Below are 16,484 nucleotides of genomic sequence, written 5' to 3'. Positions count from 1 at the left end.
ACCTTTCTCTTCTCACAAATGAAGCATCCACTCAGAGAATGTTATTTTGACAGTAGGAAAGACGTTATTTCTGAGGAACTATAGTTTCAAAGCCAAACTGCAGACTTTTACAAAACAGGCTTACGGAAAGTGCAGAACCGCTGGCAAAAATGTGTCGCTAGGCACAGTGACTATGTAGAAAGGTACTAATACCATCCTTGTTGCAGTTCTCCTGAGAACTTTGACACCCCCTCGGCACGCAGAAACAGGGATAAAGAGTTCAATAATGTCTTACAATAGGTAAACGTTTACGTGACAGTTTTCACCTTGATAAGGCACATTGGTGTGCCGCGACACACTAGTTGCTGAACACTGCTCTAGAAGAATTTAGAATCGTACAATCATCGTATTTTGATAAACATCTTAAATGCTGAGAGTTGGGGACACCCAATATTGATTAATTTCTCATATATAAACGTACAACACTTACTAATTGAAATCCTTGAGGTTGTTTTAGAGCAGGATATTTGTTAAAATAGTCCACGACAGTTCCTGCACCATCTTCGACTTCCCGCATGCGATTGAGGACTGTGTCGTTCCAATTTATTTCAACTAGTGCCCATGGATCGATACTGTTCTGAAGCCACTGAACTTTTTCATCCACAATTGGCTCATCTAGAAAAGAAAATACACAGTATAAATGACTAAAATATAAAGATAAGGAACTGTACGGTCTACTGGAGTTGACTTTGGTATTTCAAATATTTCCAGTATTCTGACCGAAAAATGTTTAGAAAACTATGGTGAACCAAAACAACGTGAGTGCCACATACGACTGTATGCTATGGTATTGAATGGCCTGTAAAATGTTACACAAGCAGTCTTCTGTATGCTAATAGAAAAATCAAACTAGTGGACTAAAACAACAACCAGAAGAGTTTTCTGGACCTTTTTTTCCACTCAGAATGCCTTTCAATCCACTTTTTTGGTGTGTTGGTCCTCCACTCCTCACAGCAAACTTTTCTCAGCTAGTTCACCGTATTACATATTTTTACAGTCTCATTACATTTGTACAGAAACAGTCAAGACCAACTAATTACAAATATCAGAGTAACGTGTTTAATGTTCACATTTAGGTGTGCTACTGTCTTGATACTGCAAAAATATTACATGAACGTAACTATATATAAAATTTCTATATACTAACTATATACTATTTGCTTTCTCGAACTAGCTAGGTTTCTGATTAGGTTACCAGTTATCTCTATCACTACCTACACCCAGATGAAGGGGCTGCCATCTTGAAGCGTCTCAAAAGGAATTTTCCAATATTACACAATTTTCAATATATTTTCAGTATTTTCGTTATCGATATAAATTTCCAGTTGCTTTCCAGTATTGCAAGTATCAGTTAACACCCTGTATACTGTAGCTCGAAACCTGAAGAGGCCGCAGTGGCTCAGGGGTAGAGCATTCATCTTCTGTGCGTGAGTCCCAAGTTCAACCAAGCTCGCGCCTAGTGGGCTTTGTGTTGAACAAACACTGAAGAGTTCTCCAGCTTCCTGCCACTTTCTTCACTTCATTTCATTCATTCTTATTAGTGCAGTCTCTCTTAGCCTATGACAACTGTGGAACGTAAAAAAAAGATTTCTGTTTTGAAGATTGCAGCCAAAAACTGAGCTGAACAACGAATTCTCTCAACCATCCGAAAAGCCTCATTAAACATCTTAGTACTACTAATTAAGCAGACGTTTATATCAGTTATGTCAAGTTTACAGAAAAGTACTGAAGTTAACATGTTTTCTATCAGGTATGCCGCAAAGCCCAGCGGCATATTATGTTGTACCTCTAAACAATGAACAGGGAAAAACCTATAGCACAAGTGAAGAACTAATCGATACTACTAACTACGTTCTAAATCCTGCCATTTAAATTATAAAAATGATTTTAGTCATTAACACAATGTTTATTGTGTGTGCTGTTATGCTAAAAAACACCATTTCTTACTTTCGAAAAATATTGTTTTTCCTGTAATTGATTAGTAGTGATTAGTTAAAAGTGTAAAGCGAAATCCAGTAACTATTTATTGATCGAGTGATCCATATCTAGTCATATTTTCAGGTAGAGTGACATGCAAAGTTAGATGCCAAATCCGCCTGACATTGCTATTACAAGTTTATCAATCACTGATTAGAGCTGAATTTTAATAAAGCATATTTCCCTACACCTGTAGATAATACGAAGTTTTAAAACTAATTTTATCGCACATCATTAGTTTAGATACGCCAGTAAAAGTAGTTTATGCAATAATTCACCTGAGTAGGCTTCACGGTATAAAAACCAGTAATACTGTACAGTACCCGTGGGTAAGAAGTTTGCGTACGTGCCTCTGGCGTGGGAAATCCGGGTTCGATTTCTGGCGGAAGTTCGGATCCTACTTTAAACTGTAGGTCCAAGTCTCATATAGCCCCGCAGCTTAACGGTACGCTAAACTAAAATAAAACCAAACAGCTCCAACTATACCTGGTTTGCACGTTCTATGATTTATCATAGAAGTCATTTATTCTTTAATATTTTAATGATTGGTGTAATATCATTAAGTACTCACTGCATGCAATTTAATAACATTTAGAATAAGTTCGCGTTTCTAATGTCTTGTTACCATGGGAAGATAATAGCTTAGTCATTTCGTTCAGTATGTATTCGTTGACAGAAAATAAGAGTATGTAAATCTAGTACCCAAAACCCATGCCCTTTTAAACTACAAGCTCTGTATGAGCCCTTTCCAGGACTAATTATTATTTGTCATTATATACTTGCTTTCATGTAACAAATTACTTTACATACTATCTAAACAACATACTAGCATGAAACGAAAGCTAGTAAATGTAAGATCTATATACCTTCATTTTCTTCCTCTACTGTTAGTACTGAAGATAAATTCGAAGACGTAGAACGCCTTGATGGACAACTCTGAGGTGAGGTGGGATCTTTTAACTCCCGAAGTTTCCTTCTCCGTGTAATGTAAGCTTCGTATAATATTCCGCTAGCATTTCTCTTCGTCTGATATCGTGTTGCAGGTAGCGACGCTGTATAATAAAGAGATGCAGCTTCCTTAGGAAATAGGTCTACAATTTGCTTTGCCAAGGTTGTGAAGTCAAACATCTGGATTTTTCTGTATGGGTTTTCAAAAAGGATGTGCTTAATCAAAAGCCGTCCTACTTCTTTTCGTTGACTTCCGCGCAACAATCCATTGTTTTGTGTTGATGAATTTATTATTGCCTTTCCATCAAGTGTTTCGTTCAGAACATTAAAGACCTGAAACAAAAGATCCGAAAACATTTTCAGTGTGCACTCAGTGGATGTGCTTAAGGAAACAAAGTATTTGAGATTAAATAGACAATATGTTCATTTCTTCATATACAGTATGAGAACAGGAAGGTCGTCCTGTTCTTTCCTAATCTCAAGACCACAGACCTTTCTAGCACTTATTATTATTATTATTATTATTATTATTATTATTTTGTTTTTAGCAATGTATCGTCTTTTTCCCTTCAAATGGTGAAGCAACATTTGCACAGAAGGAATGTCTTGACATCCTTCCTCTGTTTTTTCTGTATTTTAAGACGACAGAATGGCAAGATGGTGCACTGCTAAGTTACATGGTTGCTACTCTCAATTTTTCTACTGATCGTGGTCATATGTGGCACCAATTGAGTGATGCCATTGGGGAGAAGTATGAATGAAATGAACTATGAGTCGTAACATTCACTTGTAAACTCATTACGTTACCTGAAACAAACCCCAGATATCAAGAATATGTATATGAAGGGAGGAAGCAAGTCTCAGAAAATGTCCTAGATACGAAAGCTGTACATTTAAAAAATAAATAAAAGAAGTTAAATGCTCGGCATTGGTAAGTGTAATTTATAAGTGTAGAGTGAGGGTAAATAATAGTATACAAAGACAAACCTTTGATAGGATAATGTAACTAAAGTGAACATAATATGAGTGAAGAATGTGGAGGGACACACCATAAACTTACATAATATAAATGAAAAGCATAAAGAATTTAATTACCATTAGTAAAAGTATGAATTAAAATGTGTATCCCAATATCCATTTACTTTTGAAACTTGTAACAGATTTTTTGTTTATCCAATCCTATTTACTATGATAAATATAGCAACAATAAGCAAAATAGTAAGGGAAATATCGATGGTATTGATACTTACATATAAAGGGTCAAAAGGCTTCCAACAATTTCCATATATCTGGGATTGACTTCCATCTAAATTGGAGGGGGCTTTATTTACACCCTCGTTATGTCCTTCTGCTTCGTAAGTATCTTCAATTTGTCTTTCTACAAGGTCGTTGTCTGTTGCACTTTTAGCTCCTGTAGCTCTTAGAACAGCATCAGATATATCCACTAAGCAGTCTCCATCATTATAGGAATGAACAGAAACCTTAAGGAAATTAAACATTTCCATGTTCAATAACAGATCTACGTTAATGAAAAGATTTCATTTATTATTGAGTATACTTCAGGTACACACAACTTCAACTCTGATCTTAACATCATACAAGCAACTTAACATTACCTATACAAAACCCTTAGATGTGGGCCTCAGTTCACAATACGCTGCCTGAAGCTGCTGTGACCAGTAACCAGACGAGAAACCTCAGTGTCGTCTGGAATTAAAGTTTCCCTTTATTTCCGAAAATGAACTGAAATCTAAGTTTTACGTCCCACGATTATGCCGGCTAGACTAAAGGAGACTGATGAGAGATGAGTGAAATGGTGGAATGAAGAAGTTGGGAGGAAACTATAGAACCCCGAGAAAACACACGAGCACGATGTTTGTCCACGACAAAGTCCACACGGCGCGAGCTGGGATCGAACCAGGGTCCTCAAGCACCGGAGGTGAACGCTCTACCACTGAGCCACCGCGCCCCCTTTATTTCTGAGATCCGGGAAGCTGCTGTGACTGCCCCAGTTACCTATCGCCTCTGATTACTTATCCATTAATTTGTATGGTTTAGTTTAATTTGATTTTGTTTCCAGTTTAGCGTCTCTTTCAGCAGCGAGGTTATATGAGATGTGGACCTACATCTTAACATGGAATCTGAACCACATACGCTCCTGTCGTTACATCGTCAGTGTGCACAGAAAAACAGAACAAAACTATTTCCTACGGCTTTCATTGATGAAAATAGCAGTCAAATGACTATCTTTATTTTTCTTTTATTGTCTTGCATGGCGGTGTGGACAATCTTACTGATGGTGGATAATAGGGATATTAATAACTGTCCACCCAGAGCGAAGTGTAAATTACGTATATGAAAAATCTAGATTCCGTTTAAGGAAATTATACAAATGTAAGGTATGTTGCAAAATTATGCAGAAGATGCAAACATGTTATGTAACTTTAGAAAACTTATGTCATGGATGGAATACACGATATGTAGAGATGGACAAGGAGAATATATATACAGATAGTTCACTCATTTCACGGCTAGGCAAACTGAAAAAAACAGCCAAAATACGATAATGACTATAGCAAAATGAAACGAACGCAATACAAATGCCAGTTCTATGAGCAATTGCGTAACACCATCTTGAACACCCGATCAAACATGCTGTCTAGCAGCGTTACATCAATTTGATTTCATGCAGCGATGATGGCATCCTGCAATTCGCAAACACTGTTGTACTGGGTACCGTTGGCGTATACTGAGCGACACATTTCCCATAGGTTATCCATCGCTTTTATGTCTGTGGAATTGGAAGGCCAAGCAAGGACAATCACGTCTTTCTCACGAAACCAATCCCTGGTGGTTCCAGCAACGTGGGCAGTAGCATTGTCCTGTTGGAAGATCCACTCGGGACCAGCAATTCGCGCGACAAATGGCAACAAATTGTCTGCAAGTACTGTTTGGTACGTGGTTGATGTCAGAATTTTAGAATATGCGAAGTTTGTAGTACCATAATAACCAAAGTCCTCCCATATTACAGACTCATCCGTACTGTCGCTTAGAGAACATTTGTTCCTCCTTCCGCAGTAGTACAGTCAGCCATCGGAACAACCCAAATTACATTTATTTTTGTCACTGAAGATGACACGACGCCAATTCTGCTTCCAGGTCACATGTGTTTTGGTCCAGACCAGCAGTCGCTCCTTGTGATGCACCGTGGGTCGTGGCTGACGCTTGTGTTTCTTATATCAGAGATGATTGCAGCATTTCACAGCTCTTGATAGGGCAGATTTATGTACATGAATGTTAGGGTCTCTTGCCAACTGTGTAAGAGATATTCCACCACAACTTAGCTTTCAAACAACTTGTCTTTCCTGTTGTGGAGTTAGTGTATGCGGCCTTCCTGATTAGTTCCTTACTCCATACCGCATCCCAAGTTTAAGAAAATTGTTCACGACACAAGCAGTCCGTCCACTTCGACATGCAATTTCATTAACATACCTTCTTTATATGCCACTATTTGCCCCTTTTCGCACTCAGACAATACTTTGTTACGGTCCATTACGCTTCTTACTCGCCACCTCACACAAGCGTCCTCGTCGTAGCACTCACTACCTTAACTTCTATCACTCGTTTGCTAAACATCTCGCATTCTCGTCCAACGCCCTCTATGTTCCGTAGCAGCGACCAAACTACGTGATATGCTAAACATGTCTGCGTTCGTATCATTTTACAACATTTCTCTTGGGCTATTATTCATTTTCGTTTCGCCCTGTCGTCTATACGTATCTATTCCTGCAATACCTGTTTTCGTGTAACAAATACAACAGTGTCACTTATTATACCTCTCATTTTCAGTTTCCTTTATGATCATATAATATGACGATATCTTGTACGGATCGTGTCATTTTGCAACGCACCTTACAATATACAAAATATAAATCTAAAGATGGTATAAGATTTAATCCTAATTACTATTGTTAGTATCATTGAAATTATAATTATATAGTACTAATATTACGTCAACTTAGTATACTGACCATAGATCCGGTTGTTAAACTATTTGAATGGCTCCACTGTGCAAAAGTTTGAGAAAGCTTAAACTAAGTCTAAATGGCTGTTAAGATGTTATTTAAAGTGTTAGGTCCTCTTTTCAAGTAAAATTGCTAACGTTTTTCAATCACTTATTCAAAATACATACACTTCCCACCGAAGAGTTATCAGTAGCATTCGATGGGTTAACCCACGCCTTCCACTTCTCCCGAAACTTAGCTCTCAATCCAACAAGGGGTATCAACTGATTCAAATCACTTTCTGTTAACAGCCGCAAAGCGGGTACATCGACGAGATTTTCTATTTAAAAAAATGAAATTAAATTTACATTTAGTCATACATACAATCAAAACAAACTAAAGTACACACACACACACATCTATTTATCTTTTATATATATATATATATATATATATATATATATATATATATCGGGTGTTCTAAAAATAGAGCCCACGGAACACAGAGCATTACTCTACAAGTCAAAGTAAAGCACAAAATATATATATTTGTATACTTTTGGAGTTATCGTCTGGAGTCACACATTGCACTATGTGCCAACGTCGCAAATAAAAAAAAACTAATTAGATCTATCCAGGGGCGGATCCAGGGGGCGATCGCCCCCCCCCCAGAAGAGGAAAATTTCTTATTTTATATATATAAATAAAAATCATCCCAAAGTTTGGAGCCCTTAAAAGTAGCAGTATGACAATCCACCGCCCTCCTCAGAAGTCGGTCCTGGATCCGCCCCTGGATCTATCAATCTATCAAATAGTTATATCGATTCTTTCCAGATGGCAGCTAAAGTCGATATTGACACTAGTATCACTTATTAGTGTAGTAATCGATTCAACTGCTTGTATTCATAGTGTAATGCTAATGGCTCCAAGTTAATCTGCGACGTTGCCACATTGTGAAATTTTGATCCCCATAGCGGCTGAAGGAGGCCCCGCAGGGCATTTCATCATACAACATTTTCGCTTTATTTTGATCTGTAGGAGAGTGATCTGTGGTCCGTTGGCGCCATGTTTAGAACACCCGAGATCTTATATTACATATATATATATATATATATATATATATATATATATATATATATATATATATATATATATATATATATATATATATATATATATATATATATATATATATATATATATATAACCTTCTTTTTATACTGTTATTGCTATTTCACTTTTTTGAACATTCAGTTTGTTTCCTGCAAGTTCAAAACAATTTGTAATTTATCTTTAGATATTACCTACAAGTTAATAGCGCAGAACATGTTTAGTAATATACTCACAAGCAGCAAAATTAATCCTGTTCATTTAATCACAAAAATAACCAATATAAAGGACGAATAGAAAACTGGAAGCAAGGTACCAGTGAGCAGAAAATTAGTTTTTTTTTTTTTTTTTTTTTTGGTATAACGTTCCAAGATTGTGCTCTTTAGACTAAAGGAGGCGGATGATTAATTGTAAAGTCAAAGTAGTGAATGATCAAGGAGTGAATTATTGTGAAATAAAATTATTTGCTTTCCCAACAAAAATAGATTCTACATTGCCCACGTACACTAAAGGGAAACGCACTGGCCAGTAGACCAGAACGGGGGGTGTGGTTCAGTGAATATTGACATTATTCCTACGAATTCCTCAGTATTTGACATTCCTACGAATACAGCGTTTTGTGCACAACAATTGTCCCGGAACTCATATAAAGCGTATCACTTTTATTAGGGTGTCTGCATGCAACGATTTGATTGTTTAACTTCATTGGCGTAGTCCTTAAAGTAAAATGTATGAACATTTATGTTAATAGGATACAATGATGCATTCTATTTCAGAAAGAAAATAGCCAAATATTAAAAGCGGAAAGGCAAAAAAAGGTTAATCCAAGTCGGAGTAAACGAAACTAACGCTCTATGACGTAACATGGGAATCCTGAAATTCTTCACACCACACTTTCAACAATTTTAAAACAAATATATAAGGTACCATCTCTACTTCTAATGTACATGTTAAAAATTAAAAATCAAAAACTCACAATACTCTACATAAATCCGGAAAACCCTCATGCTACACATGCGCACTGAAAATGCTCTGAAGCAATGACAAATGAGGTGTACGTGAGTGGTTTATGCTTACGCCACCACCACAGAAAACACGTATCATACATTAATATTACGTCAATCAACTGCAATAAAAAAATCTCATTACACAAGATAGGTTAGTTTGCAGTTTAGCATCCCTTTCAGCACAGACGGCATATGAGACGAACTTAACTGCTTAACGTCAGATCCTAACCATAAGACTTTCCACCGATAATTGAACTCAGGTCTTCTACAGCTAAGGTGCGGGCACTAATAGTATGGTGACGAGGAAGTTATACACAAGCGTGTTAACTCTACAATACCAATCAAAACCAGCCGTACTGTAAGTATGCGCTATCTGAAGATCAAACGTTTAGTGGAGCAGAAGAAATAATACAAATATATTATGTAAAGCAGGGCAAAGAGTTTTCTGGCCGTTTCTGATTTGTTAGTTGTATATTTCTTCGAGACATCTGGAACAAAGTTATAAAGAAACACCACTCAAAGTAATAGAACACAAAGAACCATTGTGGTTTCAGACTGCTTAAACTATCATTTATTAACACCATAACTAATTAATGTTGAATATCTTCACAAGAGTAAGTTCACAAAAGAGACTAATAAAACGTAAGATTATCAGTTTAACGTCTCACAGTTATACCAGGTAGGCTAAAGAAAACTGACGCTGACAACAAATGAAATAGTGAAAAAGAAAGTGGGAGGAAACTGAGAAAACCTACTCAAATGATGTTTGTCCAACACAAAGCCCACTTGACGTGAGCTGGGATCAAGCCAAGAATCCAAGCGTCAGAGAGCGCTCTACTACAGCTCCGCGGCACCCAAAACTGAAAACACAGGACAGTACATTTACTTAGAGTAACTGCTAGTCTATTTACTAATTATCTACACTAATGAAATTCACACATATCATGGAACTACTTATTTCACATCCCTCCAAAACCATCCCAATTACAAATTAGGCTTGCTTTGTCCACATGTTCGAAGTGTAGGCGGCTGAGCACGAAAGTAGGTAAGCAGCATACAGATCTACGAACTTATTTTATAACTACAGAGAAAATTCATGGAAACAAAAAGAAAATTGTTTTACGTACTGCTATTCTACGTAGGCTGAAGTTCACAAATGATTAATGAAAACCTCGAGGAACTCCACGGACAATATTGTCCACAACAAACTCGTGACGTTGGATAGAACCAGAATCACTCGCAACAGAGGTAAAAGCACTACCACTAAATAGGTAAGATAAGCTAGTGAATTATAAATAAGCCTTTATAGTGATCAAAGAAAGGCTGCGTTGTTTTTCTTGAGGTAACTCCCGTTTCCTCTCCCTTCATTATTCCCCTATTATCCATCTCACCATTCATTCATTAACATCGATCCTAATCGCAGGATATCAAACTCCCTGCAAATAATTAAAAACAATATTCTCGGGCAAATATTCTGGTAAAAGTAGCTATCAGTTTTCTAGAATATACGAAACGAATTTCATACAGAATTTCCCCACTTTCTTAGCTAGGATGGTAAGGAAGTCCTGTACTAAAACTCCGAGGAATGGACTGTCGCATGTACAGTACAATGTTCGAAAGTAATAACATTCGATTTTGTGCGAAGGTGTGTGAACAACTTTTATATTAGTAGCTGTATTATTATTCTGCACCGACTGTCTTACCAGCAGGAAGTTAATTCTACAATGGTATTCCTTACCCAAATGACATAGCTATGTTTCTTAATATTCTGTGCTAATTTTCATAGTGTACAAAATCATGAGATTAGGGATTGATTTTAAACACAATAGTAATAAATAATGATAGTAATTAATAAAACAAAATATCTAATTTGCGTACCTTGAAACGTGGAAAGTAACGATTGTAATCCCCAGCTTTCCAATAGAGCTTTGATTTCTCCACAGGAAGATTTGTCCATCTCTTTCTTCTCAAGCAATAATGGGATTATAATAATCAGTTGCAGTGTAATACAAACCCACTAAGTTAATCATGAAGATAAAAGAATTTGTATTAAATATTAAATTGAATAAAATAGAATTCATTAGTTACAGACAAAGTTGTATCGAAAATCCCGTAAGTCAGAATCTGCTTGTATTAAATGGTAAATTTAAACGAACTACATTATACTACAGTAATAGTGACATCAAATATGTCATAACGAGTTCAGTAAAAGTATATATAGGGGGATAGGGGTATAACTGGAATTAGAGAAATCCATCTGTACATTTTAAAAATATATACAGGGTGTATCAGAAGCCCTCTACCACTCTAACCTACATGGATGAAGGTTTATTGAATGTGAGTTGGGCGATACACTCTAGACCCAGTGAAATACTTGAGAGTACAGGGTGAGGCATAAGTCTTAACACCCCTGTAGCACAGGAACGACTTGGCGTTCACACTTGATTCATGGTATTGTTCGTGTGGGAAATGGACCATAGTGCATGACATGTTGCCCTGGCGGCCATCTTGAAAGCCGCTATCTTGGATCCAACTGGATTTTTAAATGGGAAAGGGGACATGGGTATTGGCACGATCTCAATCTCAGCGAAACAGTGGTGCAGTCCATTTTCACTTACCGTTATTGATTAAGAAGTTATTGCGTCACAAAGGGTGCAAATTTGGCATTACAGCATATTTTTATCTGTTGTTCCAGGTGATGGAAGATGTCGCTAACAATTCCAGAACGAATCGAGACCGTGGAGAAGAGTTGTGGACGATCTGCCAGGGTGAATGTGGCTGAGTTTAATGCATCCCACCGAAAGGGGATAACATCTCATACGTAACAGTATTCAAGTTGTTTAAGTTCCATGAGACGGGCTCTGTGATCGACAAGGATCGTCGTATGGCATCTATAACAGGAATCAGTGATCCGTGCTACGATTGCTGCGTGTGAACAAGTGGCACCCATACAAGCAACAATTCCAGCAGCGGTTAACAGAGGGATCCGAACAGACTGATGCCGTTTGCTGAATGGGCCACAGAAAGGTATGATGAGGACCCCATGTTCCCACAACGTGTTCTTTTCAGTGATGCATTATTTTTCGTTCAAGAAGAGGTCAATGAACAAAAGCATAGATACTAGAGTGACCCAGATTGACACCAAGACAGCAAAGAGATTGGTGGGGAAATGGCTATGGTGTGATGTGGAATCTGGGGGACGCATTATTGGACCGTACTTCATCCACGACACCCTGACTAGTGAGAAATATCGTGATCTGCTCGAGAATGAGGTTTTCCCTGCTCTCTTGAAGGAGGATTGATTTCCCCTCCTTTTCCCAGCAAGACGGGGCTACACCTCGCTATGCGTTATGTTCACGCCAATTGTTCGATAGACATTTTTCGGGACATTGGATAGGGCGACGGGAACCGATAGAGCGGCCACCACGATCTCCAGATCTTGCGCCGCTAGACTTCTTCCTTTGGGACCATCTGAAGAACCTGGTTTACCAAGAACCCATCCGTGATATCCACTATGTGATGCAGCGCCTTCTGTAATGTTGTGAAACCGTCGATCCGGACATGCTGTTGCGAGTCAATAAGGATTGGCAGATGCGTCTTGCAGTGCCTTGCTCAAGAAGGACAGCACATAGAGCACATGTTGTAATGCCAAATTTTCCCCCTTTGTGACGCAATAACTTCAAGAACGATAGGTGAAAATAAACTACACGACTGTTTTCCTGAGATCGAGCTCGTATCAAATGATACCCCACATGCCCCCTTCCCATTTAAAAATCCAAAATTGGATCCAAGATGGCCGCCAGGGCAACAATGTCATGCAATATGGTCAATTACCCACCCGAACAACGTATACCATGAACCAAGTGTGAACGCCAACCGTTCGTGTGCTACAGCGGTGTTACCGCCTTATGTCTCGCCCTGTATATCATGCAGACGATCGCCATCTTGGATTCGCTACTTGAATTCCATAGAACATGAATTGATCAACGTAGGCCAGTTGAATGGCCTGCCCAATTATCAGACCTAACGCCACTTCATTTCTACCTTTGGGGATATGTTAAGTCTATGGTTTGTGCTGTAGACATTTGCAATCTTTGTCATCTGGAACAACGTATCGCAAATTTTACTCGATATTCTGCTTCGTGTCCCAGCAATTGCTCAGCGTGGACATGTGGAACAGGTAAACATATCTTTCAGTTGTCAATAACTTTTCACCAAATTAAGTTATATGAAATTTGATTGCATACTTGACAATCCATACACAATTCTAACTCATGGTCATGTACAGTATCACATTATCCACCTATTGTTAATAATAACACTTTTGAAATCTGGATAGCGGAACAAGATAGCGGCCGCGGCCGTCCGCATGACATACTTCTAAAAGTGTTCCCCTGGACTTAATGTGTATCGCCCATTCCACATTCAATGAAATTATATCCTTATAGATTTTAAAAAGGATGGTAAACTTTTAATACATCCTGTATATTATACAAAATAGTTCTATCAATAGTAAAGTCAAAAACACGTCATATGATTCGATGTTTCGAAGTAAACCTAATTGGTCCTTCTGAGAAGGACACTTCACTTTTTAAAGTTTAGTATCTTCTTCAGTAGCAAGGGTATATGAGACATGAACCTAGGAATGATAGAACCCGAATCACAATTTTATGTATACTCTACCAGCGAGAATCAAAGCTGTCACCAAGTGTACATACGCGGGCGCAATAGCCGTTAAACCAGTAGATAGTGCTATGTGAGGTACCAAAGCCTCAGATGCATATCCGCAGTGATTTACAGTTCATTTTGAATAACGGAAATGGTCTATTAAACGCCATCTTTACACGAGGCTGGATCGAGCCATAGATGGAGTGGGTCAGTGAGTCGTCGGTCAAGTGGGTGAAGATTTGTGAGTAGATTAGTAGGTCGTGGGTCATCAGGACGTGACCCACTGTGACCCACCACCCACCGTGACCCACCATTATCTTCCTTTTTCATTAGTTTCTATTTATTACCTGAGGTAAGTATATCTAAGTGAAAATGAACTTCAGCCACGTTTGGATATTGATATTTGTAATTGTAATAATAGCAATAGGACTTACTACTTGACATTCGAGACTAGCTGTGCGATTTTAGAAGAGCTGACTATTGGAATAAATATATTTTTAATCACCTGTAATATATGAATTATATACAAATTGAACATCTCAGGAGCCGTTGAACTTACTGAGAGCTGAAATTCAGTATATTAACTATTAAACAGAGCGTGTCCTAGCATCTATTGAAATTCTCTTTTAATGGGGATCGGCTACTATAGGTAGGAAATTCGTAGTGGGTTGATATGTAAAAATAATCGAAAACGATCGATATTAGTTGAGAAATAAATTGAGAAACTATTGAAAAACAAAAACTGCAGCGCTCCGCAATCGATATCCATTGCTTTCTATTATACTAATTGCTGAAGCTTATGTTTATTATATTGAGCGTTCAGAGCACTAGGCAATCGAACCATAAAATTGAGAAAACTAGACAATTTTTTTACTTTAAGCTTAATTACATGGAAATTTTAAATTTGTACGGCATGCTTAATTATATGGAAAATTTTACTCTGTTTCGTATTTTCCTTTACGTTGGTTTACTTTACCTTGATTTAAGATAACTTTCATTCTATTTTTCACTGAAAAGTATCTAATTCAACAAAGAAATAATTGTATATGATAAATTGAAATTCACCGTATGACCAACACTTCACAATTTTATATCATAAAGGTCTGGTCCATCGGTATTGTAACAGAGCGATACTTCAACGATTGACCAAACAAACTCGTAGAAATTCAAACTTCGATTAGTGAATTTCAAAGGCTTATTTTATTACAAGTGTAATCTTAGTAAAGTCTATGGAAACGAGACTGTGGATTATGAGGCAGAGTTGATGACAATGGGTTTTGGTGAGTGGTTGATCAGAGTGGGTCACGATGGGTGGTGGGTCAACTTTTCATTGACGCACACAATCTCTGGATCGAGCCACTCTTACCACGCACCAACGAGTTCTGTCAGTTTTCGAACGCCTTAATACTCGTATAAGAAAATTTCTATTTTCAAACAGGGTATTGGTAAACTTGACAGGCGAATAGCCTGGCTAACTATAAATTAGATAGCTATGTTGGAATGAATTTGAGCGTGAATTAAAACATGTGTATTTTCACTTTAGGGCGCAACAATGGGCAAGTTAAGCAAGAAGCATGGTATTGTATTTTCTTTTTACATACATTTAGCACAGTATTCTAATGCATCTGAAGTGGACAGATCTTTATATATAGGCTAAACATAAAAGTAAAAGAAATAGCAATAATGTAAATTACACACACAAGGTTAAATTTAGTTACATTTTGCATATTATATCTTAAATTTTGTATGATACCGTCATTAAAATAGTTAAGAGTAATTTTTATTACTTTGCAGTGTACGTAGAAACCATTTTATTATATATATATATATATATATATATATATATATATATATATATATATATATACAGATGGTGATCAGAAAAATGGAAACACCTGTAGTTGGCAACACGTCAGGCGCAGTGGAACAGCAGTGTCCAGTGGCTGCAGCAGACGGAGGTAGTGTAAAATGGGAGACCTCTCAGATTTTCAAAGAAGGCAAATTGTTGGTGCGCGGTTATGTGGAGTGAGAGTGACGGCAGTGGCTACTGTGTTAGGTGTGTCGCGTGGGACAGTGTCGAAGGTGATAACGGCCTACACAACACGGAAAAACCACATCGGGGAAGCGGAACAGTGGGCGGAAGAAAATCATGAGTGACAGGTCACGCCGGGTATTAAAGCGCATTGTCACGCAGAACTGTCTTGTGACTGCGGAGCAAGTGACGGAGGAACTCAATCAGCACCTCCCCCACCCTGTTTCGACAATCCCAGTCCGCGGCGAATTACATGACATGAACTTACGGGGTCGTGTTGCACGGGCCAAACCGCTCATCAGGGACCATAACGCTTTCGCACGCCGCAAATGGTGCAGTGACCATGCAACTTGGACCGTTGAGGACTGCAAACGTGTGATATAGTCGGATGAGTCATCCTTCACCCTATTCCCAACCATGGGCCGTGTTTGTGTGTGGAGAACGCCCAAAGAAGCTTATGATCTGCAGTGTCTCCGCCCAACTGTGAAACATGGCGGCGGCTCGGTGATACTGTGGGCCGCCATATCATGGTTTTCATTGGGCCACTGGTCACACTTAGCGGACGAATCACTGCCAACTATCATGTCGCAATTTTAGGAGACCACTTGCATCCTATGGTCCGGATGTTGTTCCCGGACAATGACGCCATCTTCCAGGATGATAATGCACCCATTCACACAGCTGGCGTTGTTGCAGCGT

At 38.2% G+C, this 16,484-nt stretch overlaps 2 protein-coding genes across 7 annotated transcripts in view; one reads left to right on the top strand and one right to left on the bottom strand.

Annotated features, from left to right (window-relative positions):
• Positions 1 to 16,484, top strand: part of LOC145690271 (coiled-coil domain-containing protein 170-like) — a 266,079-nt gene that overhangs the window by 17,069 nt on the left and 232,526 nt on the right. The gene's annotated exons all lie outside the window — the stretch shown is intronic.
• The window catches only part of LOC145690270 (uncharacterized), a 32,319-nt gene that overhangs the window by 4,429 nt on the left and 11,406 nt on the right, over positions 1 to 16,484 (bottom strand). For 2 of the 5 annotated variants that reach the window (XM_081765003.1, XM_081765004.1), the window contains exons 2-6: positions 10,964 to 11,048; positions 7,157 to 7,308; positions 4,215 to 4,445; positions 2,883 to 3,297; positions 470 to 654 (exon numbers count right to left, since the gene is read on the bottom strand). In XM_081765003.1, the coding sequence (XP_081621129.1) occupies positions 470 to 654; positions 2,883 to 3,297; positions 4,215 to 4,445; positions 7,157 to 7,308; positions 10,964 to 11,048 (1,068 nt within the window). The remainder of the gene's footprint in view (positions 1 to 469; positions 655 to 2,882; positions 3,298 to 4,214; positions 4,446 to 7,156; positions 7,309 to 10,963; positions 11,049 to 16,484) is intronic. The other 3 variants (XM_081765002.1, XM_081765005.1, XM_081765006.1) reach the window with 3 other exon arrangements.

This window comes from Thermobia domestica, chromosome 7 (genome assembly GCF_964235325.1).
Source record: "Thermobia domestica chromosome 7, izTheDome1.hap1.1, whole genome shotgun sequence".
NCBI lineage: Eukaryota > Metazoa > Arthropoda > Insecta > Zygentoma > Lepismatidae > Thermobia > Thermobia domestica.
This window is presented reverse-complemented; position numbering and strand designations above follow the sequence as displayed.